Source organism: Drosophila subobscura, chromosome A (assembly GCF_008121235.1).
Source record: "Drosophila subobscura isolate 14011-0131.10 chromosome A, UCBerk_Dsub_1.0, whole genome shotgun sequence".
NCBI classification, from domain to species: Eukaryota; Metazoa; Arthropoda; class Insecta; order Diptera; family Drosophilidae; genus Drosophila; species Drosophila subobscura.
In genome coordinates, this window is record NC_048530.1 from 4,657,642 (window position 1) to 4,684,296 (window position 26,655).

Below are 26,655 nucleotides of genomic sequence, written 5' to 3' on the forward strand. Positions count from 1 at the left end.
ATTTTTATGTATGTGTGGATGTGTGTGGGTGAAGGTGTGTCAGGTGTGTGTGTGTGTGTGTGTGTGTGTGGAGGGAGGGGGGGTTGTGTGGGCTGTTTATCGGTGTAATTAGTTGCTGTTTGTTTTTGTTTTTCTTGTTTGTTTCTTTAATATTTATTTAAATTATGAGGTACTTGAAACTTTTTGGCACAGTGAAAGTTTTCATTTACTTTACTTCTACCACTTTACTTTGATTTGCTCTCATATTTTGTTAATATTTTTGTTTTTGTTTTCCTCCAGCTCCAGCTCCTGCTTATCATCATTCGCATTCTCATTCTCATCTATTTTTTTTGGTACGGCAAACATTTTTCCTCTTAATTTGTTAGACATTTAGTTGATACACAAAAAAAATTGCTGGAAATTGTTTGCTAACATATGTTTGTATGTACATACATATGTATGCATCTTTTGCAAACACTATTTATTACCTATTTAAGGGTTTCTGGTTTGTTCTTTTTTTATTTTTTCATTTACAATTTAATTCGATGTTCTTGGTTCAAAGTTCTTCTTAGGTTTCCATTGTCTCGTGTGGGCTTTATGTGTGTGTCTGTGGGTGTTTCTTTTTGTATCTTCGCTTTACTTCTTCGATTCGAAAAAAAAACAAATTATAAACAATCGCGCGAATATCTTGGGTGTCGTTTTGGGGCTTTTGGGTTATTAGGTATTTGGGTATGGGTGCTGGGGGTGGTGTTGCTTTTTTGTTTTATTGTTTCATTGCACATTTCGTTACTGTCCGTTTGTCTATTGTTTGCCATGTCTGTATAAACTATGTATTTGTTATCTATTTCTATGTATGTTTTTTATGCCTGTTCAGCTTGTTGGGTTTCTTTTTCCTCCTCCTTTACTTCAGTTAAAACTTCAATGTTGTTTTTGTTGTAATCACAGTTAGTTTTGTGTTGTTGTAGTTGTAGTTTCTATTGTTAATTGTTGCTATGTTTTTTTTGTTTTTCGTTTTAGTTTTTATAGTTTTTTGATTTGCTTTGCGTTGCGCTGCCGTTGCCACTGCCACTGCCTCTGCTTTGTATATTGTATTTTGAATATTGTAAATTAAACTATTGACGGTGGTTGCACATACACAGATGTATTGGTTTTTAAGTAAATCCTATTTGTATCTCCTAGCATTATAATATAGTATAACTCTAGCTCACAGCTAGACCATACGAATCGGTTCTGAAACTAAAAAACAGTTGCACAGTTTTAGTTTTAAGTTTTTAGTTATTAGTTTTAGGTTTAACAACAGGTTTCTGTCTCCCGTTTCCTGCCTCTGTTTTGGGGGTTTTCACATATTTTGTTTTGATTCTTAGTTCCTGTGTGGTTCGCCTCTCTTGTCACTAATATTAACTAAAATTCAACTTGGTTTATTGTTTTCTATGGTAGGTAACAGTGTTTGCTCTCAGTTATTGCATTTGCATTAGCATTTCTCCTGCAGGTCAGTAAGGGACCTTGGCATTGCCTCATACTTTAGTTATTAGTTTCTGTTTCGCTTTTGTTTGTTTGTACAAATTGTTGCTAGTTTAGCTTCTCTTTTAAATCAATGTGTAAAATTATATATATTTTATCTATTGTGTATAGTATAAAACGGCAGATTTGTGGTACATATTCATTTCTATTCGTCCTCGTCAAATATTCATATATATTGTATATGGTGGTGTATGTCTATGGTGTCTATGGTGTTTGGTTTTGCATTCTGTTGTTCATGTTTCAATTACTATTTTGTGGGTAATGAGTTTCTGTCTCAAATGCAGCGAAACGAATGTCGAAATTCGCTTCTAATCTGCACTTGATCTATCTATCGTTCGATAGCAACGAAAAACCTCAGACAAATTACAATTACAATATTATGGTGGGTAATCCTTACACACACACATGTAAGTGTTTTTTATGCACTATAGAGAGATAGATTAGTTCAATATCATACAATATTTAGTGTCAATAATAATTGCCAATATTGTATTTGCTTTCTTTTGTTTTGTCTTGCTTTCCACCAATAAAAAAAAAAAAATTCCACTCATAATTATTGTTACAAAAAAAAATATTCTTTTCCCTCTAATCGCCAAAATAGAGAGTTTTGCTACTAATATAATTTATACATAAATTTCTAAATGTTTACGCTCTTCCTGTAGTCTCTCTGTGTGTGTGTTTGTTGGTGTGTGTGTGTGTGTGTGTGTGTGAGTGAGTCCTGACTTCTACTGCTGGTTCCTTATCTGCGTAGGAGCCGCCTCCTACGCGCCTCATCTCAGCGCGGCGCATTGTGAATGTGGGTGGTGAGATGCTTCGATAGATAGTCCGCCCGGGCGAAGCACTTGCCGCACGACTCGCAGTGGTAGGGCCGCTCGCCCGTGTGGATGCGCAGGTGGCGCGTCAAATCGGACTTGCCACCAAATGCGCGGCCACAGAAAAGGCACACAAACGGACGCTCGCCGGTGTGCTTGCGGACATGCAGCTTGAGGTTCTCCTTGGAGCGCACACACTTGCCGCAGAAGGGGCAAGCAAAGCGTGAGGTGGCCGGCCTACAGATACCAGAACTTCAGTTAGTGATCTAAGGAATCAAAATGTCTCAAACCTTACCGCTTGTCACGCTGTCGCTCGGCGGCATCGACGCGTAAAAAGTTCAGTATCGAAGCCTCCTGCGGATTGAGGCCCAAGAACTGTTCGTTCGGTATCCGCTCGGCGTTGATCAGCGATGTCAGCGAGCTGAGTGAACTGATGCCGCTGCCGGCGGATCCGGCAGCATTTCCACTGGCCACGCCCACAGAATTTGAGCTGGAATTGGCCGCCTGAGCGGCGGCGTTTGCCGCAGCAACGGCGGCAGCAGCCGCCGATGACGATGAGGAGCCGGCAGCGGCAGCGGCCACAGCATTGGCCGCCATTGGCAGTGAGACATGGTGACCCAGATGAGGTGGCAGCTGGCCCTGCTGCGACTGTTGCTGCTGCTGCTGCTGGTGATGGTGGTGATGTTGGTGGTGGTGATGGTGGTGTGGGTAGGAGGGATCCGTTTCCAAGTGGTGCAGTCGCGACTGAAAGAGTTAAGGTCAGGTGGGGGCTGTCCAAGCTGTGAAGATTCAGCGGACTTACCCGCTTGTTTGTACTATGAATGCCATCAGAGCTGCTGATGTTTGGCTCCGTGGCACTGGTGGAGGCCGAGGCCGAGGAGTTGTTGTCCTGATAGAGCATCGTGATACCCGCCGAGTCGATGGTGTTGTCCTGTTCGTGCTCTTCGCTGCCGCCCATGCCACTGCCGGCTTCCGGATGGGTCTCGTCTGAGCCCTCGCGCTTTACATTCACCCGCAGATCTTCGCCCTCATCGGCCAGCATTGGCTCCTGGGAGCTGGTCACCACATCCTGGTCCAGTTGCGTGGACACGACGGGACCACCCGACGCCGATACCGATGCGGGAGTCGATACCGACACGGAGAGGGAGCCACCGAGGCGGCCGACCACTCCGATGGTCTTCTTGCCGTGCAGTCGCTCGAGGGCGTGATTGAGGCGGTGCTTCTTGAAGCTCTTCAGGTAGCGGAACTGCATGCCGCAGACGTCGCAGGTGAAGAGCTTGTCGGCGGGCAGGCGGGCCCGGTGATTCTGCTCCTTGTGCTTGGCGTAGGCGCTGCGGTAGCGGTACGACTGGCCGCACTGCTCGCAGATGAAGGGCTTCTCCTCGCCGGGCCCCACGTGGGGGTGCTGCAGGGCGGCATGCTGCTCGAGCAGCCACACATTGGGGAAGTGGGCGTTGCACACGACGCAGCGGGTCTCCTCCTCGATGGGCTCCGAGCCGCTAAACAGCGAGGAGCACGTATCCGAGGGGCTCTTCAGCATTTGGCTGAGCTGCTGATGCTGCGCCAACAGCGAGGAGCTGGGCGGCGGCGTCGATGAGGTAGACGAGGAGGAGCTCTTCTCCTTGCAGCTGCTCGACGTGTCCGTGCAGCTGACCGGTGTGCCGGCACCCGACAGCAGCAGCTGTGTATACTGCCGCAGGCCGGTGGCATCGACAATGACTCCACCGCCGCCAGTGGCTGGGCCCACACCGGGGGTGCTGCTGCTGCTGTTGCTGCTGATGCGTCGCCGCTGCAGCAGCTGCTCCAGCGACTCCTTGTAGAGCTGGGCGCTCCGCTCGCTGGGCAGCTCCACGATGGTCACCTCGTCGCTGTCCGCCGAGCTGCGCTTGCAGCTGTCATCGCCACCGCTGCCCGACTCAAGGGAGATGCAGGCCATGGAGCTGGTCGAGCTGGTGGCCATCTGCTGTGGCGACGGCGAAGACTTGGCCGCCTTCGATTGCTGCTGCTGGTAGAAGGCTGTCGGTGTTGGGTAACGCATGTTGAAGGCTGCCGCCACTCCAGTGGAGGTGGAGCTGGAGCTGGAGCCTGGAGCTACTGGCGCTCCAGCAGATCCTCCATGAGGTTGTTGCTGTTGTTGTTGTTTGTACTGTACATCGCTGGAACGGTTCGTTGTGGTCTGCTTGGCATACGATGGGCTCGTTGTCGTCGTCGTGGCCGTGGACGTGGCCGTCGTGGGTGACTGGCCGACCACCGGCTGATAGTCCTTGTTCAGCAGATCGCTTAAAGTGGTAAAACGGTGGGTGAAATCCTTGGGTGCTGCCAGCAAACCCCGAGTCCTGCACACACATAAATCATTAACTAGAAACTCGGTAACTAGTTCCCACGGGGCAATATGTATACTCACCTCAGTGCCTCTTCGGCCAGCCAGGTCTGGTGGTGGAGCAGGCTAAGTATTCTGGACGGATCGATGTCGAAGAGGCTCAGGCCCAGCGGCGTGAAGGGGAAGGCGAATGGCGTGGGGCAGCGACTGGAGGCCATGGCGCTCATCGGAGAGGTGAAGTTGCGCAGCAGCTGTTTGGATTCAGAAAAGGGAAGGGTTTTGGTACACAGATCATTAGTGTTGGTCAACGCTTGGCTAAAACAAAACGGTGTTGGGCAGGCTCTTCCTACCGCCTCGTTCTGCTCGTGGTCAGGGGGTGGGGTTCTTTTATTTCCTTTTTGTTTTGTTTAATTTTTTTTTGGGGGGTTTGGGGACCGCTGTTTTTGGGCGGGCTTTTGGTCTAGCTAATAAATTGTAAGTGCATTTTTTCTTTGTTGCTTCTAAACTGCTTATGGGGTATATTCCTCTAGCTGAATGCTTTATGAGTGTGTGCAGAAGTGTAGGTGAGTGTGTGTCTGTGTGTCTGGGAAGAGGGTCTATATCTTTTGTAGGGGCTACAGACACTTGTTGAAAAACACACATGCAAGGCTCTCTACACAACTAAAAGCAAAGCAAGCACACACTTAGGCACATCTATAAATAGATACATAGAGAAAAAGAAAAGCAACTATATATCTGGCAGATCTGGCAAATGAACATACGTAAAGAATGGAAATGAAAAGGGGAAGAGGTTGGGGTAAAAGTAAAGGGAGTTGGGAGATGGGATAGAAAGAAAGAAAAACAGTGGGGAAAAAAAGAAGCGTTAGGAGTAGTAGAAAGGCATACTTACGTGTCTGAAGTTGGGCTGACTGGGCACCAACTTTTGCTTGAGTATAGTTGGGCACAAAAGTTGTCTTAGAACAAAAAGAGGGTGGGTTTGGGGTGGGGACACAAAGTAGTCTAGAACACTTCTAGACTAATCTCAAAGACAGTAGGTTTCACAACCATAAAGCAGAAAGACTTAACTCTGGCACTCGGAATATCCACAGCTTTTTTACTAGCATAATATCTTATGTTTCCGATACGCACTGTATATTATGGTGTATGTACAGTACGTTTCGAATCAATGAGAAAGCTTGAAGGCAAACTTGACAAATATATCAATAATTGTAGCATCATTATATGGGTCTCATTCGGGTGCTTATCTCAAATTTTCGCAACGATCTGCGGAGCACACACATACTCGTTGGGACTCATAGGGATAGTACGGAAGGCGTTATTCCATGGCTTTGGCCATGTCCAGTTTTGTTTGTAATTAAAACTCAAATTTTGGATAAAATATTTTTCAATATTTCTATTTATATAGAATTTTATTTCATCTTCTTTTTCATGTTTTTGTTTTGTTTTTTTTTTCCCCTTTTTCAGCTTCTTCAGCTACATCGTCTTTTTTCTTTCATTCTTTACTCTTTGTTTGTATTTGTATTTGTTCCGTGTGTGTGTGTGAGTGTGTGAGAGGGTCTCGTATGTGTGTGTGTGTGTGTGGGTACAAATTTCGTTTTCATTCTTCATCATTGCTTACTTCCGATCTCGACTACTAGAAATGTTTTGGTTTTTTTAGTTTTTTTTTTAGGCATAGACTATATAGCTAGCTATATATGACTGATCCTGCACTTGATCCTGCTGATCCTATATAGAGTTTTTAGTTATATATTTTTCTTTTCTTTTGTTTTTCCTTTCATGTTTGTCTTCTTCCCATTATGTTGCTTGCTGTCTTGATTCCCTCTCGTTAGCCTTACTTTTCTTCATTCATTTTTTCCTTTCCTGTTTTTCGGGGGGTGGGGGGTTTGTAGGAGGGTTAGGGAATTCAAAGGGGATGTGGGATCATCTCTGCTCGGTAGGCGGACTGCTCTGACTTTTGTGTGTGTTTTCTGGGGGAATCAGTTGAGAATCTGTCTTTCTTTCCATTATTTTCCTTGTTTGTGTTTTCTTTCTCTTTGTTTGTTTGTTATAAACTATGATATGCCTTGCTTGCTTAAATAATTTTTCATCTTAACTCTTCTTGTTGCTTCACTCATTTTATATTTTGCTTTTTCTTTTGTAATAGTTTTTATATAAATTTGTTGTGTGGTTTTTGTTTTTGCCTAAAATATGTTTGCTTGAGTCTGTGGTTTGTTCGACTGTGGGTGTTGTGTGTTTGTGTGTGTGTAAGTAATTGAATTTGATTTCATTCTAAAATATTCATCTTGACTGATTCTATGTGTGGTTTTCTTTTCTTTACTTGGTGCCTGATAAGCTGCTCTCCTTAGTTCTTGTATAAGTATTTTAAGTGGTTCGTTATTCAGCATTGGGACAACTCCAAAAACGAGTTGAATCGAAACGAATCGAGTTGAGTTCGAGTTTGAGTTTGAGAGTTCTCTCTTAAGTAATTTATTATTTTGCTCAGTGCTTTTGGTTTTTCTTAAATCTTTTTTAAATTCTCATTCCAACTACGAAAAAAATATATATAGAGTTAGCGTAATATTTTTAACCTTCCGATTTTCACTTTTTGTTGTTGTTGTTTTATTTTAATAATATTTCCCATACATTGTATATCTGTTGAATTCCCGTCAAGCTCTCTTGCATTATAGAGTACACAGTGTACAAAGTACAGTTGTGTGTGTGTGTGTGTGGTTTGCGAACCAGTTCCAGTTCCAGCATGACTGTAAGTGTGTGTTGTGGAATGTACATGAGACTGAATGAATGAATGAATGAAATGATCATCAAATATATGTATTTATATATTTTGTTTATTTGTCTTTTTTGTTGGTTTCTTTCATTGTTTTGTTTAGGTATTTCTTTTATTAGCCACAAAATATCAAAATCTTATTTCGACTGTAATCGATAATAATCATAATAATAATAAAAAAAATAAATGAAAACTAAAGTTTATCGATTGGAACTTAAATTGCCGTTTATAGTATTTTATATATTTCTATTTAATCTTGAATTAATTTAAATAATTAATTGTATTAATATACTTCGCACTCTCTCGCTCGCTCAATAAATAATAGTGGAAATCGTTCAACTTAGTCTACGAATAAATGAAAAATGTATAATTGAAGCCTGAATCTGAATCTGAACTGAAACGAAAACGGAAACTAAATACGAGTATGCTCAATTCCGAGGATACAGCTAAAAACTAACGATAACTTGTCGTTCGATTTCTGCCCTATACTCGTGTTTGATCTATTTTCAAGAATTAGATTTAGTTAGTTAGTTGCTCTCGCTGCTGCTGCTCTTAGTGAAGGCTCTCTTTGCGGAATGCCCTAAATTAATTATTGTATAACTTTCTTTCTTCATTTTTTTTTATATGATTTTTTTGTGTTTTTTGTTGTTTGCTTTGTTTTGTTTTTTTGTTGTGTTGTGTTTACAGTTAGTTAATTATAAATTATTTATGTATTCTTGTATGTCTATATTGTAGGAACATATTGACGTAATCATAACGTATTGCAGCTATTTGTTCTTCTTCTTGTTCTGGTTCTGGTTCGTGATCTTGATCTGGTTCTTCTGCTCTTAACCAGCACTCATCGGTTTCGGATTTATGGTTTCTCATGTTGTTATACGTATCTATATATTGTTTTTCTTTTCTCTAAACCGCCTCTTTTTAGGCAGAAAACAGCTCTTATTCTTTTCTGGGTCTCATCAAATATCTTGGAATGCTTTCAATGTTCAATCTATGTATGTATGTATGTATCTATGTATGTTTTCCTAGAGCTGCTTTCTATTGGTTTTACATTGATTTAGGTTTCAAAACTTAAATAAAATAGTTAAAAAAATAAGTGTCTACAAACAAACAAATAATAATTGTTATAAAAAATATTTATGTTAAATTATGTATGTGAATGAGCCTCAATAGGGAACTTAAAAAATTTTCTCAACCGTCGTTTACTAAAACTATTATTTTGCTATTCATTTGCTCTCATTTGTCAGCTGTTTCGTGTATGTGTGTGTGTGTGTGTGGTTGGATTATATATTTTATATATAATTATTTCGCGAATGCCCCCTTGCATTTCTTGAATTTGCCATTCAAACTCAACTTAAACAAAAACAGCTACTGCTTTCGGGAAGTATTTGTTTTGCTTGTCTGGGGTCTTGTCTGGTCTGTCGCTGTGTAAAGTATTTATTGTTTTCAAAATGATTTTGGAGGAAGGCTAAAAATATCTATCTTAATTTTTTGCGCTTAATTCGAAACGTTTGCTTTTTTCTGTTGCTTTTTGCTTTTTGGGGTTCTTCTTTGAAATTTATTAAATATGCTTTAGCTTTTAATTGTGAAAACTCTTTTTTGTTTTTTCTGTCTTCTTTTTTCTTTCGCTAAAAACTAATTGTATTTCTTTTTATTACTGTGATACATTTTTCCGTGTGTCTGCGTGTGTCTGCGTGTGTGTGTGTGTGTGTCTCTATGAGTGGGTTTTTGTTTCATTTTAGAGGGCTCTGCCTTCTACCCTTCTATCTTTCCGCTTTCCCTTCTTTCTCTCTATTCCATTTTTTTGGGATATGCAAAACTACATTGTGGTTGCTTCTACTTTGTTTGTTGTTTGATTTGGTTGTTTGTGTGTGTGTGTGTAGTATTACTATCTGCCTAAAAATGTTTTCTCTGCAGTTGTCTGCTAGTATTTTCTCCTGTCTTTAATTCGCCAGAAACTAATTACTTTACATGCCATAAGTATGTATTAATGTGTGTGAGAGTCTGTGTGTATAACATATACTAATGTATATATATATATAATAGTTGTGTATGTATATTTAGTTATATATATATATATGTATATATAGATCTCAATGCCTCCCATTGCTCTCGCTAAAAAAATAACTATCAAAAAAACTGCAATTTCCGTTTTTTCTGCTCTCTCCTTGCCTTTTCTTCTTTTTTTTTTTAGTTTTTACTCTCTGCGTTTTTTTAAAATATTACTTTAGTATGTATAATGTATAGTTGTATTGTATATATATATTTTTTTTTAGTTTTTCTTGCTGTTTATTTTATTTTTATTTTGGTTTTCTTTTTTAAGGGGAGTAGGCACTACAGTGTTGTTTTTTTTTATCTTTTCTTCTTTTACTTTTCTTACGTTTCTTGGTTTTTTTTTTGTTTTAGGTCTTTTCCTTTTGTTGCTTGCATTTTACCAAAAAAATTTTTCATCTGCTGCTTGTTTCGAAACAGATACATAATATATTCGACAGATATATATAAAATAAGCCTCGAAAGCAAGTTTTTCTTTCAGTTTCCCTTTGGTATTAACAATTTTTGCTTTCTTTCTTCTGCTTTCTGCTTTGTTCTTCCCTTTTTTTCTCTGTATATGTATGAGTTTCCGTGTGTCTGTGTGTGTGTATTGAGCTTATACCAAACAATTGTTTATAACTTTTGAAGCTTTTTTAGATTAGGTTACCAAATGTCCTGCTATCTGTTAACTATACCTATATTATATATATACCTATACATGTCGTATGTAAGTGCGTATATATCATATTCTTTAACTTGATTTTAGCGTATCAAAAAGGGTGTGTGTGTGTGTCTCTGGCTGTGTGTATGCTTTTGAAAATGTACATTACAGTGTTTACATTGGACCGGGGGCCTTTGGGGGTATGGTATCTTTCTTCCTTAAAAATTGGTTCTATTTTTGTGTCAGTTATTTCTTAAGGTGCTGCTTCCAGGTGTCACTAAACAATGCACTTTTTGGAGTAACAGCGGCTTTAGTATCGATTTGGAAAGAGTTCAAAGTGTTCTCGGGTTCGTCTCTCATTCACTCTATTATTACTTTTAGACTTTTCCCTCAATTCAATATATACACCATACATATATGCACTTGTTTTATATATCAGCTTCCTGTTTGGTTCATTCGCATTTCCCTCATTTTTCCAGTATTTATCAAGTCGAAAAAAAAATATATGTATCTACTATATGCAGATCCTATAGATTAGATAGAGCATTCGGAGTGTGAGTAAAAGTGGATGCGGATGTGCGTGTGTTTGTGCTCAAAGAGTGGAATTTAGTACGGTTATCTATCTAGTACTAGATCGGAACTAGTTCACTTCTGTTTAACTCCACGCACATCCTTGCACTTGCACTCACGCCTCATAGGCACTCTCTTTTGTGTGTTGTTTGTGGTCTGCGGTGTGGTGCGGTGTTTGTCTTTTATAAGTTTCATTCCTTTCAGTTCGTTTATTATTGTAATATATTGTATTTTATGTACAGGTTGTTAGCTTGGCACTCAAACATTCAGTTTATTGTGGTTATGGTTCTCGTTATTATTATTTCATTATTTACTCGAGTTTGCAATAGTGTTTTCGTGGTTTGTATTATTAGTATTATCATTCTTATTGCTGATTCAATACGCCGATGAAACCAATTGCTAGTTTATGTTCAGTTTATTGCGTTTCACTCTGCTTTGTGTGGAGGATCGATTGCGGATCGTCGTCTCGTCTCGTCTGTCTCGCTTGTTTCGCTTACAAGTTTCGATTAACAAACAGAAAAAGGCATATTCAAAGTAAGGATTTATCAAACAGAAACACATGTAGTACTCGTACATAAATATATACTGTATATATTTATGCATATATGCATTTTGCATACACAAAACGGAACAAACAAACAATTTGTATATACTTTGCTTCTATCATTCATTGACTAAAAATCAAGCTGTGTTCTGGTCTTTATGCTTTCTGCGATACTTTCATTATTGTTATTTTTTTTTTTTCATTTATTTTTCATGTTTTTTGTTATCTGTAACACTGTAAAAACAGGGGCAAACATCTATGAGCTGTAATTGATGTGGTATGTGGGTGTGTAAATATCAATTGTTCCTTGTCATTTGTGAACTTTACTTTAATCCGTTTTTATACTTTTATAATTGTTGCTATCAGGGGTACTGTGGGGTACTTATGTATGCACGATCTATCATGGTCTTACTTTATTTGTATTGTAGGTGATTATGTAAAAAATTAATTCATTCACGTAGAAGAAGGCAATTCGTCAACAGGGTACGTTTGTGGCTGTGTGTTTATGTTCAATCAATCAATTATTTAATCAATAATATTTCATTTATCTGTTTTACTACGCTTTGTATTTATGTATATATGCTGCAATTCTGCTGTTGGGCAAGTGGCAAGTGGTTTTCCTTGGAACTAGTTCTTTGAACTTGGTTCTGTAATTCTTCTGTAGTTATCTATTTATGTATTTACATTCTGTGTGTGTTTAACAATTCTATATTCTGTGCTTATTGGTTCGGTTCCTGGAACTAGGTTCAGTTCATTGTTGATTGTTTAAAACATTGATTTAGGTTGTGGAGTGGCTTGGTTCGGTTCGGTTTAGTTTGGTTTGCTTTTGGTTCGTGACTCTAGTTCACGAACTAGTTTCCGTTTCAGTTCACTGTTTGCTTTGGTTTATTGTCATTTGAGGAGAAGTTCTATTGGTAAATGCGTCTGCTTATAGGGGTCTGGAACTAGTTCCAACTAGTTCTTGCCAATCATCACATCAGAAATTGTAGCATATTTTCTTTCAGTGTAAATTTGACTTATTTCATTTATTTATTTATCATTTTTCTAGGATTGTAGTAAAGTTTAAAACAAAAACAAAAAGGCATTTATGGGTAGAAGGAAGGACCTTGTGTAAAGCTTGGTTTGGGATAGGCTTGGGAGGTTTTTCACTTGATAAATAACATGAACATAAGCATGAACAAAATAGGTAAGTAAATGGGGGAGATTATTTGTATTTAATTGTTTGCTTCGCTTAAGCTTTAAAATATATTCATTTATATTTCATCTATTGTTTGATTGTGTATAAATAATTATCTTTATGGTTTCCGCTTTATGTAAAGCTGTATAGCCTTGACATTCTTTCTTTCTTCTTATTGCTCTCTCTTTGTAGACGTTGTTGTTGTTGTTGTTTATTGTGTAGTTGATTAGAGTTGATATTAAAAAAATACGCTTCAATTTAAAAAATATAAATCGCTTATAAACATTATATGTATCGTATGTATCGTACGTAATGTAATGCGCTTATAAAGCCATTCCTCAGCAGCCATTTTGTTGCCAGTTGTTTTGTCTTTTGTCTTTTATCATTTATCTTTTGTCCTTTGTTTCATATTTCAGAATCTATTTGTATAGAACTTTTTCAACACTTTTTTGTAAATTAGATTCGTGTTTATTTAAACATTGGTACTATTGTTGTCTTCTGTAATTGCTGTATATGTATACTATTTGGTTGTATATAGATTTATTGAGGGATATATGCATATATAAATATTGTTTGCCGTTCTGCTGTTTTTCTGTTTTTCTGCTTTCTGTTTTCTGATCATTCATTTTATTAGTTATTAGTTGTATTGGAAGAATCTGTGTGTTTACCCTGAGCACTTTGTTCTGCTAGAATTGAATATAATTATATGTAGAATTCAAAATGGTAAATCAAATCAAAAACTTGGGTTGGGGTTGTCTATGCCGAAAATTAAAAGCCGAAACGAAGTTCTCGAAATTCTTTGTTTTTTACTCTTGCCGAAACTTGCAACTTTTTAGTATTATTTGTTCTTGTAGTAGTGGTACTTTTTGGTAGCCGTTTTTGAGTTGGAATTTGGATGTTTGGAATTTTGGTTTAGTTTTAATTTCTTTTTATTAACGTTTTCGTTTTCATCTGGTAGTGATTCCATTTTATGTTTTCATTGGTTTATAAAGTGGTTTTGTTGTGCCAAAGCTTTCGTCTGAGTTTTGTCAATCAATTTGTTTTTGTTTTGTTTTTGTTTTGGTTTTAGAATCGTGGGAAACGAACTTAAAGTGTTTGTTTTGTATTACAGTAGGTTGAGTATGAGTAAAATTGCTAGTACAATATATATATATAGATATATATATGGAGGTGTATATATATGTATAGTATGTATTGTATGTATGTATATAGATTTATATAAATTCGACTTGTATGCAATTCTAGCGTTAATTGTTTATTCTTTTATAATTCCGAATTACTCCTGCTCCCGTCCTGTTCCATCCTATTTCTCCACCCATTATTGCTGTACAAGTTGAAGCTTCGATCTAGGGGTATATATTCTATTTAGAGGGGCGTTGTCGTGGTGGTGAGGGTACTGTGTCTGTGTATGAGTGTATGTGTGTGTGTTCAAATATAAATATCCTTACTTTTGACTCTCCAAAATGTACTGTATAATATAATTTTTTCGTTTTGTTTTTGTTTTTGGTAATTTTCCGCAAGTTTTCCTTGTTGTGGTGTTTTTTTGTTTTTAGGTTTTTATTGTATATATAATTTTAAATTCCTGTTTCCTTTAAAATGCATTTTTGCAGTTACGCCTAATGATATTTTGTTTCCTCTTTAATTATGTAGTTCCTATGTGTTTCCGTTTCCTGTGTCCTGTGCTGAACTCAAGGGAGAACCTGAACCCAAAGCAGAAATCGTACAACTGAAGCTGAATATCTACATAGAGAGATACCCATATATAATCGCATATACATATGTATATATGTACATATGCATGCCTTTCATATCTGAGTGTTAAGTGTATTTAAATACACATGTTTTTTCACAATTTGTGGATTTTAATTTGTTCTTAATTTTGTTTCTTCTTTTATAATTTGAGTCTAAAGAATAATCGAATTTAGAAAATCAAAGAACGAAGCTAAATCAATTTTGGAGTCTCTCGTTTCTATTTAGGCCTAAAAGTTTTGTTACTCGTAAAATTTCCACTAAAAATTTGTATTAGCAATGATTTGATCCAAAAGTTCTTTTCTCTCTTTTTCTACACGAAACACGAAAAAACACTGGCAACAATCCCTTAAAAAACCAAAAAGAATTCGATCAAAAAGTAAAAGAATGAGAAAGAAATTATATAGCATACAAATTCATTAATAAAAAACGTATCTATGTAAAAAAAAAACAACAAACTGAGTGACTGTCTTTGCTTTGTTTTTTATGGGGTCCATTGGCAATTTTGTAGTTTGTATATTTTTCTATATGTTTACTATGTTTTATGTTAGCATCATTATTTTATTTTATTTTGTTTTCGTTTTTGTTTTGCTGTTTGTCAAGGAACTTGTTAGAAATTTTTATTCTTGTTGCTGCTGCTGTTTGCTGAATGGCTTGTTGAAAATTAAAAATTAAACAAAAACTGAAACAAAAACTAACGTTTATGTTTATGGGGGAACCAAACTAAGGAACTTTTGATCACAACTTAGGCGCTAGCAAAATCAATTATCTTATCGACTAAACTTAGGACTAAAACCATACAAAATTAAGACCATACAATAAATGAGGGCAAATGAAAATGTCTACACAATGAATTTTCCAATGATATATGAGAATTTTTGGATGGGTAATAATCGGATGAGCAAAATGAAGGTTGTTGAATGTAGAAAAAAGGCCAAAAAGTATTTGCTGTTTTTTTTATTTTTGTATTTGTTTTTGTTTTTCCACTTAAACTGTTTTTTTTTTTTATTCTGCTGTGGTTACATTATTTGACTTGAATTTAATTTGGATTTGGATAAATGTGCTGGGATTTCGGTAGCTCTTTCTCATATAGCCCACAAGAAGTTCATTGTGTTCTCTAATGGGTTTGAAAATCATTTAACATCGCAGCAGTGTGCTGTATGAGTGTTGGTTTTTTTTTGTCAGATAATTATAAAACATGGTACATTACAGAACAGAAAGAAGTTTCAAAAACTTATCAAATTAACAAAAAAAAAATTGTAATAGAAATTTGTTGCCACGTTTTTTTTTTTTTTTTTTTTTTTAGTTAAATCGTTTTGTTTTGTTGCTAAAGCTAAATAAATTTCATATAAGTTGGTATAATAATAATAACATTTTCGCTTAAACATTTAAATTAAATATATAAAACATATATATTCAGATATACATGTATCTATATATGCGTGTGTGTTTATATATAGAAAAAAAAATTGTTTATAAGAGACACAGAGCGTAAGACATTGTTTTTGTGGGTTTTCATTTGTTTTTTGTGAGAGTGTGTTTGTTGGGGGCATATTCAGTGCATTAATTTATGTATACAACAACAAAAAAATTTACAAAAAAAAAGTAAGTGTGTGCTGGGCTTGAAGTTCCCCTTTATTTCCCTATGTATATCCATCGATTCCCTATGCAAACCCTTTCCAACCTTTCTTGATTCCTCATCTTCTGGAATGTTTCGTTTTCATTTCTCACATTTCTTCCCTCATTTGCTGCCCCTGCGCGGTGGTGGATGTGCGAAGACTTTATGGTCTGGCTGTGCCAAAAATAAAAATTAACCTTCTTTAATTCGTTTTTTTTTTCGTGTCAGTTTATCCCTTGTTCTATGGAAATGCAATTAAAATTATTGAGAAAGCTTTTGGTTTTTGCTTTTTTTTTACTTAGTTTGTAAGTATTTTAGTTTAGTTTATCATTATTAATTTTTTATAATTTTGTTTCTAAAAGGCCGAAAATCACAATTTTGTTTTGCTCTCATTTTTTGTTTTTGTTTTATTTGTTCCTAAATGTTAAATTTTGTTTTCTCTACTCTCGTTTATGATTATGGTTCGATTATTTTATAGTATAGTAATTGTTAATGCAGATATTCTGTGTTGGTTTTTTGTTTTACATCACAATAATTGAATTGATGCCTGTTGCTTCTACTCCCCCCTACTTCTCCAGAGTCCCCTGTCTCCTGTGCCCGCCCTGTCTCCCTCCCTGTCTCGTCTAATACTGCATGAGAAAATTAAGCCAACAACAAAAGTGAAAAATGGCAACGCGCTAATTTCCATCATAATTTTTCGTCTTTACACCTCCTCGCTTTTCCAAAATGCAAAGCAAGTATATTTGGTTTTTTTTTTGTTTTATGGTTAAATATTTTATTTATCCTTTAATTATTCACTATTCTTGTAACGCTATCACAGCCAAATTATTTAATCCAAAAGTGTTTGTGTTTGTTTCTCCTCTTTTTTTGTTCTTTGTTTGCCAAAAAGTTTTTGTTTCTCGTTCTCTTTCATTTTTGTTATGTTTTTTTTGTCTTCCTTTTTTGGTTTAAAATTTAGAATTTTGAATTTTGTCTAGCGTGCTTTCTCTTTGTTTTCTTGTTGCTTCATTTTCTTAATATTTATTACCATTTACTTGTTGTTAGTTGTTATCATTTGTATTTTACTGTTCCCAATCCGTTGCCAAAAATCGAATGGAAAAATCCCCGCACGAACCGCTGCTGCAACGAGCTTTTATTTCATATATTTTATTTCATATCATATCATGTCTTGTCTCTGTTTAGCCCAAACCACAAACGTTTTTACAAACTTGTTTTTGTATTTTTTTGTTATAGATAATGTTTTTGTTTTCATTCGTTTGTTTTATTTTTTTGTTATAATTTTGAGATCGATTTGCATTTTGTTGTTGGTGCTTTGTTTGCTTTGTTGTTGCCGGGCTAATCACATGAGTGGAAAGGGTGGAAAGGGTTTGTCTGCACTATCGATGGATTTTCCTGTAGCATGGAGACTGGAGGAGCTTCGTTTCCCCATTAAGCCAAAGAAGGGAATTCCCGGCCAAATTCATTGGATAAATTATAATAACGCAAAATCTACGACTTTTCATTATGAAGCCAAAAAATAAAGAGAATCCAGTTTTATATATTTTTTGTTTGTTTTCAAAGCAAAGTAAACTTGGTGCGCAACAGAAAAAATATTGCTCAATAATTCTTCTGCTGATGAGTGGAAGGGTGGAGGGGATCGTGTTATGTGTGCGTCAAGAATTTGGGTTAATTGTTTGTTCGGTGATTTTTATGTGTATGCAAATTTTCAAGGGGTTCTTTCTAACCCTTAAATATTGAGCCTAAATATTGTAGCAATCATTTGCTTCTGCATGCTTCCTCTACTATACAGCTACCCTTAGATGGTATTTCTAGTGTGTGTTTCTTGTCCCTCTACTACTCATATACACATATATGTATATATATATATATACATATATATAATTTGTTTTTTTATGTATATAAATATCGTTAAGATCACAGATATTCTATGTAATTCTGCTGCTGCTTTCTGTTGCTTTCTGCTTTTCCTAGAAAATTGTTTTCTTTTCTTTTGTTATCTCAAATTTTGTCTGAATTCAAAAAATGTCTCCTCATTGTTGTCTGCACCTGGGGATGCTGCACCTGGGGATGCTGCATCTGGTTTATATGTATATATAAATATTGTATATAGATATATGTATATGTTACTGTATAATAAGTTCTGTATGTGTATATATATACGCGTGTGTGAGGGCTCTTCAACAGGGGCTGGGCTTTTCACTAGGGCCTAAGCGGAGCATTAGCACAGCTGTTTTTTTCACTAATTCGCTATCGAAATGTGTCTGTTCTGTGTCTATATCCTCTATGTATATAGCAGCTGTGTCGCCTGCCTGTCCGATCAGAACCTGATCTGGCTAGTAGTAGGTCTGCCTGGGTGTGTGTGGATATGTATGTTTTACTACGTTCACTCGTTGCTCAATGCCAAATCAGAGACGCACAAATGAATGCTACAGGTGCTGTATTGGTGATTGGTGATTGCTGGTGTGTGTTTGTGTTTAATGGTATATTTATGTGTCGGGGTCACCAGTTCACTTTGCTTTTACTCTGGGCTAAGGGAGGGGTCTCGCGTCTGATTGAATGTGTGTGTGTGTGTGTGTGGGGAGTTCTTTGTTTTTAAGCTACTTTAACTCGTTATTATCATCGTCATCGCCATCATGCACACTCATGATGATCCCTACTACATATGTATATCCTCCTCGGCTGCGGCGGCGGCGGCGGCACTTTGCTGCTGCTGCGCTACTTAAAAAGTTACATCACGTGTTCACTGTTCTTTTCATTATGTTTAGGTTTATCGTTATCGTTAATCGCTATCGCTAGCATTACTAAATCATATATTCAATTAGATCAATTTTTTGTATTATGTATAGTTAGCCATTTTTTACGTTTTTCCTTTTTTTGTAAATTTATTTTCAATTTTTTTTTGCGCTTTTTCGTTCTTGCCTATATGTCTTACGTTCTCTTATATATACTTTTGAAAAATATATATAGTTGTATATATATCATATATGTATGTATATATAATATTTGTTTTATTAGATTCCTGCTACAACTGTTTCGCGCTGCAATTCAACTCTCCCCTCATTAGTTTTAATGGTTTTTCCGTTCAAGTTAATTGTATAGAAAAAACTGTTCTGTGTTGCTCGCTCTCTTGCTATCCAAAATGGTCGGGACTTTCCCTGCGGATACCCTGGATACCCTCTTGCGGTCGCACTTAATTTAAGTTCTCTTACATTCTCCTCACTCATCATTCAATCAATCAAACATCAATCATCAATCCTTCGGCTGATGATCATTCACGCACATACACACTAGTATGTTCACATTGGATTCGACAAAAAAAAAAAACAAGTTCGCTTCTTGGTATAAACTTCAACAATTCGACAATATGCTGCTATATAATTATTGTGTATAATATATATACTATGCTATATATATGTTCATATAGATGTATGTTTTTGTGTATGATTATAGCCTGCCTGCTCTATTGTGTGTGTGTGTGTGTGTTTGTTGGTGTGTCTGTGTTGCTGTCTCTTTCCTATTTGCTAGAGTTTCTCTTTGCTCAGAAGAACGAACGAAAGTTCTAGTCCTCCTCATTTCACTTCTCCTGTTGCTGTCCTTTGCCTCGTTTACATAATTAATAAAATATATATGTACATATGTATATACATACATAGATTTAACGGTATATACATATATTGGTGTATTGGTGTGTGGGTGTGTTGTTGAATTTCTTCCATCATCTCATTATCATCAAGCCTCTCGCTTGATCCTCGCTTAAGTAGGTCAAAGTTCTTGTTGTTTGCCTTCATCTTTCTTATAGAAAGTTAACAACTCATTTCTTTATGTTCTGTTCACATCAATTGTTGTTGTTGTTGCTGTAGTTGAAATTGCTGGTGTTGCTGTTGTTGTTGTTGTTGTTATTGTTATTATTATAATAGTAATAGTAGTAATAATAATAATTTAATAACAAACTAAAATCGTTTCACTATTGCGGCAACTCATCCTTTGTATCGACCGGGCTGGGTGACAAAAACTTTCGCACATATTTGGGATAATGAGTTTTCTCGTGCGCCTTGAGTATCGTTGACCGCGAGAAGGTTTTCCCGCACATATTACATCTGAACGGTCGTTCGCCTGCAAATTGATTTCCATTTTTTGTGTGTTTGTTTTCGTTTCATCAATGGAAATCAAGGAAATATATATGTGTTTTATAGTGGTATTGGTATCAGTTTCAGTAGATATATTTATCAGTTAAGTCTGGGTCGCAAAATGAAATCAACATGAGGGGGGTAGCGAACATGGTTGAGAGTTCAAATGGTCGAGCAAAGAACTGGAAATACACTTAGAGGAATTCATTCAGTTCATTTAATGCCTTGCATTTATTTTTAATATCGAACATGAAACATTTTGTAGAGCTTTGGGGTTTTAGCTTTGATTTGCTCTGAAACTTTAGAGCAAACGAATTTCTCATAACAATTAAAAGGGATAGAAGTAGTAGAAGCCATAAAAGAGCTCTCTTCACTGCAAATGTCAATAACTTAATGGAAGATTCGATTGAGCCTTGAAAGTGATATACAGAAACATCATTGGGGCATCAATAAGAGCTCCTTTATCGATGGACAGCATTTCAATGGTGAATGAGGAGGGGACATGATCAGTGTGCAATGGGCAATGGGTAAGCAATTAATATTTAATCATATTTCAATTGAGATCAAGACTTACCGGTGTGGACGCGACAATGATCTTTCATGTGGTGGCGCAGCTTAAACGCTTTGCCACAAAACTCACATTTAAATGGTCGATCACCTGTATGTACCGACAAATGCGTGATCAGTGATGTAACATCGGGAAAACTTTTAGCACAGAACTTACACATGACAACACTATTCGGATCACTTGACGCGCCTAGCAACGAGGCGGCGGACGAGCCGGCTGACTGCGCCGCTGCCGACGCTGCGGCCGACGTGGAGGGCGACGATGAGCCACCGCCGCCGCCGCTGCCGGCACCACCCGCACCACCCGCACCACCGCCAGATCCACCGCTGTTGCCCAGTAGGAGGCCGGCCGGCCCCCCTCCGTTGCCAGATGACGATGAGGCGGCGCCCGCAACCTGCGCCAGTGTCAGCCGCCCGCTCGACCCACTGCCCCCCGGCGCATCCAAGCAGCTGCCGGTCAGGCTCGGGAAGGTGCAGCCGGCCAGCGATAGGGCCGCCTCCATGTCGATGCCAAAGGCGGCCGTGAGGGCGGCCACCTGCTCCTGGGGATCACTGCTGCCGCCTGCGCTTGCTGCCATCGCCGCGTTCATCTGGAAGGCGAACGAGGGCGGCAGGCCGGGCATGTTGAGGTCGCTCAGCAGGTGGGAGTGCAGCATGTTCGGCTCGCGGTACTCGAGTGTCTTCAGCGAGTGCGACAACAGGTGGCGCGTGAGTTTAGACTGATTGGGGAAGGCGGCGCCGCAGTAGATGCACTGGTACATGGGCATGGGCGGCGGGGGCGGGGTGTGCGTCGGATGGTGGTGCTCGTGTGCGGCAGCTGCTGCTGCTGCGGCGGCGGCGGCTGCGGCTGCGACAGAGCTGCTGCTGCTGCCGATGCCGCTGCCGCCACTGCCGCTGGCCAGGCCCGCGCCAATGCCAACAGCGTGGTGTTGTTGGGGCGATTCGGACGTTTCCTGGAACAGACACCAAACAAAAATCCAACATCAACTTCTTTACTCTTTACTACGTTTAGCGTTTTAGTTCGCTATCTTTTTGTTTTGGTATTTTTTTTCGTATTTGGTATTTTTCAGTTTCAGTTTTTGCTTGCAATCGATCGATTCGTTTGGTATCTCTATTGTTATCATTATCGCTTCTCTTCTGGACAATTTTTGCTTTTCTTCGGTTTCTTTGTCTTTGGCAAAACTATTTTCTATTATTTTTAGTAATTAATTGTTTTTGGTATTTTGATAAAAATTTATTAAAAACAAAAAAAACAATGATAAAATAATTGGTTTATACGTTTACTTTGGAGTGAGAGAGAGAGAGAGTTAGAAAAGAGAGAGAGAGATATATATAGGATGTTCCAAAAACTAAGACAACGAAAATTATATGTTTAAAAAAGAGGGATCATCAAAGTTGAAAGGAATCATAATTAAAAAGTATTTTCTGGCGGTTTCTTGCGAGACCAAACAAAGTGGATACATATACAATATTCAAACAAGAGTATGTATGCAAAGAAATTGTTATTCTTCTTCTTCTTCTTCTCCATCTAATATCTTCTTCTCGCTTTCGCAAAAACCTCTCTTTACAATTGGGAAAAAAATATTCATCACTTGAACTCTATTATTTAGTATATGAGAGAAAAGAGAAAGGCGGTAGGAAAATAATACAAAAAAAAAAATATTAAAAAAAAAACAAAGTACTAATTTAATAATTGTCAAGAATAAAAAGAAACGAAAAAAAATTAATAAACAATGGGCAAGAACTAAAACAGATGTCAATGAATCATTTTATCAGAGAAGAAGAATGGAAATCTATCTGGCAAAGCCGTGAAACGCTCTCTTCCAGCTGCTCTGCGCCTCTCCCTAATACTCGTCGGTGTCGGGTGAGTTCTTGCCCATGATCCGCTTGAGGATCAGGATGTAATGTGGCCTGAACCCACTCCAACTCCGACTACGAGTTTTTAAAAAAATGTCTCAAACCGTTGGATGGATGCCAAAAAACAAGAGGGGGTTTCAGCATTTGACTTTCGTTGTGTATTTCATTTGTTGCTTTTCATATTCATTTATTGCTTTACAAGAATCTCGTTAACATTGTTTCAGTTCTTTTTTTCTTTGGTATTTATACGGTTTTTGTTTGTTTACTGGTATTTGCTTTTCTTTTTGGGTTTTCAAGAAGTTGAATTTCGATTTTTGTTTGGGCGTTGTTCGAAAAACGTCACATAATCGTACGTTAAATATCGTTTAAAGCTTTTTCTTTGATTTTCTTTTTCATATTTGTATTACATTTTTCTTTTTGTTTGTTGTTTGTTTGTTCTTTTTTAATATATTTTTTTGGTTTAGTGTAATCTTATTATTAAAAATGTTTTGGTTTTGTTTTTAACTTAAATTTGACGCTTTGACCAAAGGTTTTGATCAATTTGGAACGCGGTCCGCTTGTTCGGTTCGGTTCGGTTTTAAAGTTAGAATTTGGATGAAAGGTTTATACATTTTTTCGTACTCCAACTGGATTATCAAATCAAAAACAAAAACTTTGGGTTCGGTTGTAATTTTCTCTTGGCAACAAAAAGTTTTCGAAAATCGGAGAGCAACAAAGTTGAACAAAACTGTACAGGAATGTATGAAAAAAGAGCTTTTCGCCACTCACACGCCTTGAATACTTCTTCTTCCTTTTTTCTATTCTTTTTCTTTGCCAAATTTTGGAAAATGAAAAAATAACCAGAAAGCATAACGAACGAACAATTTTGTTGATTTGCCAATTAGCGCACGAAAAAAAAAACAACCAGACAATTAAAATAATAATAGTTCTGTACATAAATGTTTATAAATGCTTAACCAAAAATGGTAAAATTTTGAATAAAAAACAAAACGAAAAAAAAAAACATACAACATTTTGCGTTCCTTGGAGAAAAAAAACTCAGTAATTGTACTGTGTGTTGCATAGGGACCAAATTATGTTTTTTGTTTTAAAAAATTTGTGCAGCTCCAAAAAACAAAAAAAAAAACAACAAAAAAAAACGGGCTTTTTGCTTAGCTAACAATTTTCAAGAAGTTTTTCCACTTTTGCCCGCAGACGCCGCACTCTTTTTTCGCACAAAGGATCATAACTCAAATGGTTGGATGTCGAAAACAAAAAAAGAAAAACAAATATAAAAAAGAAAACGCACTAACGAAATGGTTATACAAGTCATTCAAATTCAGCACAGCCATGTTCAAAAAACGCAGATCAACTTCTTGACAATGTCAATAATATCAACACAAAATAGTTGTTAAATAAATCAATCAACACTTGTTTTCTTCACCTCCTTTTTTTAGGTTTCTTTCTTTGAAAATATTCTCTTTCTTTTAACTGTTGAGTGTTTGGCACAACGAAAAACAAAACAGTGCAACAAAAGGCAAATAAGGAGCAGAACAAGATGAAAACAAAACAAAACCAGAATAAACATGAGGAAAAGTAAAGAGGGAAAACCGAAAACTTAACGGAATTTATTAACGGACCAACAGTTGGGATCCAGTTTAGCTTTATAGCTAAGAAGTGTGCACATGGGCGCGGGCAAAGCCTTTGAGCTGCTCTTCGCTGAGACTTGCTTTGCTTTGGTTGGGTTTGGTTTGGTCTGGCAATGCCGTCTCAGCAGATGGCTGATCTGTTGGCAATGCGGCACGCGAGTTTCTGTGGGTTTCTATGGAGCTATGTATTTGGTAATGTATGGTTTTTTTTTTTGAGAGGGGTGGTGGTCTAAGGTTAAGGGTGGGATAGAGAGTGATCAAGTATCCTAAAGTATCTTAAACCTAGGTGGTACAGAGGCAAAGTAAAGGGCTGGGGATCGACGAATGTAAGTACACACTAGTCTATACGTAACGCATATAAATATGTATTTGTGTATACCTAGAGAAAAGACAGAGCGTCAGACACAAAATAGTATATGCCGTATACAGTACACAGTATCAGTATCAGTATCATCATAATCATCAGAAGTCACAACACTTAGTTCAAAAGTATATTTTGAGGTGGAGGAAAACCAAACATAATCTAACAACAGAACAAACACACACTTAGACACACATAATATATCATATTTGAAGGATAGTTCTCATCTCGATTTGAATAATTTTGATAGGTTTTTTGATTTGTTTTTCTTAACATGGTTAGAGCACAACAACGATAAATGATATGGAATGGAACAGAGGCATATATTATGTATGCATACGAGTATGTTTTATATAGTAAACCAAAAAGAACACACAGATAGAGAGAGAGAGAGAGAGATAGAGACACAGACAGAGCGAGTTACATTATTTAATAGAAAGAGTTAGACAAACAGAGAGTTAAAGATAGAGAGTCAAAAATAATCGAAGAAAATAAACAACAACAAAGAACACAACTAAACATAAGTACACAACGTTCTTGAACAACACCGATAATAAAGTAGAGAAAAATATAGCGATAGACAGAAAGATTGATAAAGTACGGCATGTAACAAAAGTGAAACACCAAAAAATGAAAAACAAAAAAATTAATAGCACACTCAGCGCAGGTACATTGAGAATGAATAATTTTGGAATGCGACATACACAGAAATTAAAATATGGAATTCATTTTGTGGATTTGAACACCTCATAAGAGACATTTTAAATGATAGAAGTTGCATCATTGAAGCTCCGACAGCGAGAAGTTTCATTCTTTCTTTTCTTTAATGGTTAATTTTTAGGAATTCATTTGCAATTTCTAAATGAACATTCTGCTCTTTAACTTTAATGAAGCAATGCTTGAAACATTTTATAAATTACTGTAATCCAGTTGGATCCTGAATGTATTGTACAGAAATGATTTTGGCTTGGAATTCAAGTATATGGAAACCGATCAGTGAGTGATTGATTGTATGAGCTAGAGATTGCAAGGAAGACATGTAAATCCATGGATAAATAAATGCTAGAACATGTCAACCATACTCCTTTCTATAGAAACCTGCATTCCTTAGCTGTTTAAAATAAGACAATAGACACTTTAGAAAAGAAAGCACTTTTGACTAAGTAAAAATCAGTTAAAATCACATACACGTAGTTGTAATAGAAACCAAAAAGAATAATGTATCAAAAACAAAATCAACAAAAAAGACACATTTATCAACGGTAAACAATAATTGTTTATATAGAGAGAAATGAAAGACATTTAGTTTATGGAAAATTAGAACACACACATTTACCATATACATAAACGAACAACGAACGAACGATTTTATGGTAAAAGCGTTCCACATTTAGATAATACATATATATCGTTTGGAAAAAAATAGTATTATTATTATTATATGGTGTAATGTATCTGGGCTTTCTTTCTGTGTGTGTGTGTTTAAGTGAAGTGTTTATGTGTATGTGTGTTTGTGTATCAATGATGTTATTTCGATTTAGTTTTCTATTGGTTTGTTGTCTTCTTTTTATTAAGCTTTTGTTTTATGAATCTTTTTTTGATTTTTTTTTTTGCATTTCTTGTTTGTAATATTTGTTTTTTTCTTTATATAGTATTTTTTGTTTTTATATTAGCTTAAAAAACACCAAAAGCGCTTCAGTACGATTCATTTTGTATTTTGTTTTTATATTTTTATGCATTTTTCATATATATCTATATATATACATCTTTTGAGGTATATATAAGTTTCGGTTATCAATTGCACAACGTTCAGATCTGGACCCCTCTCTTGTTTTCATTTGATGGAGAATTTTCTTTGTTTGTTTTTCTTTCTTTCTTTCTTTTATTTTTGTTTAAGTTTTTAGCTGTTTCCGTTTTCGTATCGTATTTGATTAATAATATTAAAAGCACAACACACAGTTTGACACATTTAATAATATTTATATGGATAGAGACAGATAGAGATCGAGTAAGAGAGTGAGAGCGAGATAGACAGAGACACAATAGAGCGACACAGAGAGATAGAGAGAGAGAGCGGTAAAGTAGAGGCAAAGTTTAAGACAAAGACAACATTTAGTTAGCAAAATATTACATTTACATTTCGAGTTCGAGCTCAATAAACAACATAAGGAAAATAGAATTTTCTTTGTAGCTATTTAAATGCAATTAAAAGTAGAAAGTTTCTTGTTTTCTTGGTTTTTTTTTTTTAATGGGAATTATGGGGTATTTATAAATATAATAGGGGATTTTTTCCAAATTTTTGTGCAGCAAATTTTGTTCTCATTTACAATTTTCATTTGTCCGATTTTCGAATTTGGTTTTGGGTTTGGGTT

At 36.7% G+C, this 26,655-nt stretch overlaps 1 protein-coding gene across 1 annotated transcript in view; it reads right to left on the minus strand.

Annotated features, from left to right (window-relative positions):
• Positions 1-1,323: 1,323 nt before the first annotated feature.
• Positions 1,324-26,655, minus strand: part of LOC117890075 (platelet binding protein GspB) — a 124,435-nt gene continuing 99,103 nt past the window's right edge. The window contains exons 7-10 of the mRNA XM_034794723.1: positions 4,717-4,883; positions 3,115-4,648; positions 2,608-3,056; positions 1,324-2,549 (exon numbers count right to left, since the gene is read on the minus strand). Coding sequence (XP_034650614.1) covers positions 2,276-2,549; positions 2,608-3,056; positions 3,115-4,648; positions 4,717-4,883 — 2,424 coding nt within the window. The 3' untranslated portion in view covers positions 1,324-2,275. The remainder of the gene's footprint in view (positions 2,550-2,607; positions 3,057-3,114; positions 4,649-4,716; positions 4,884-26,655) is intronic.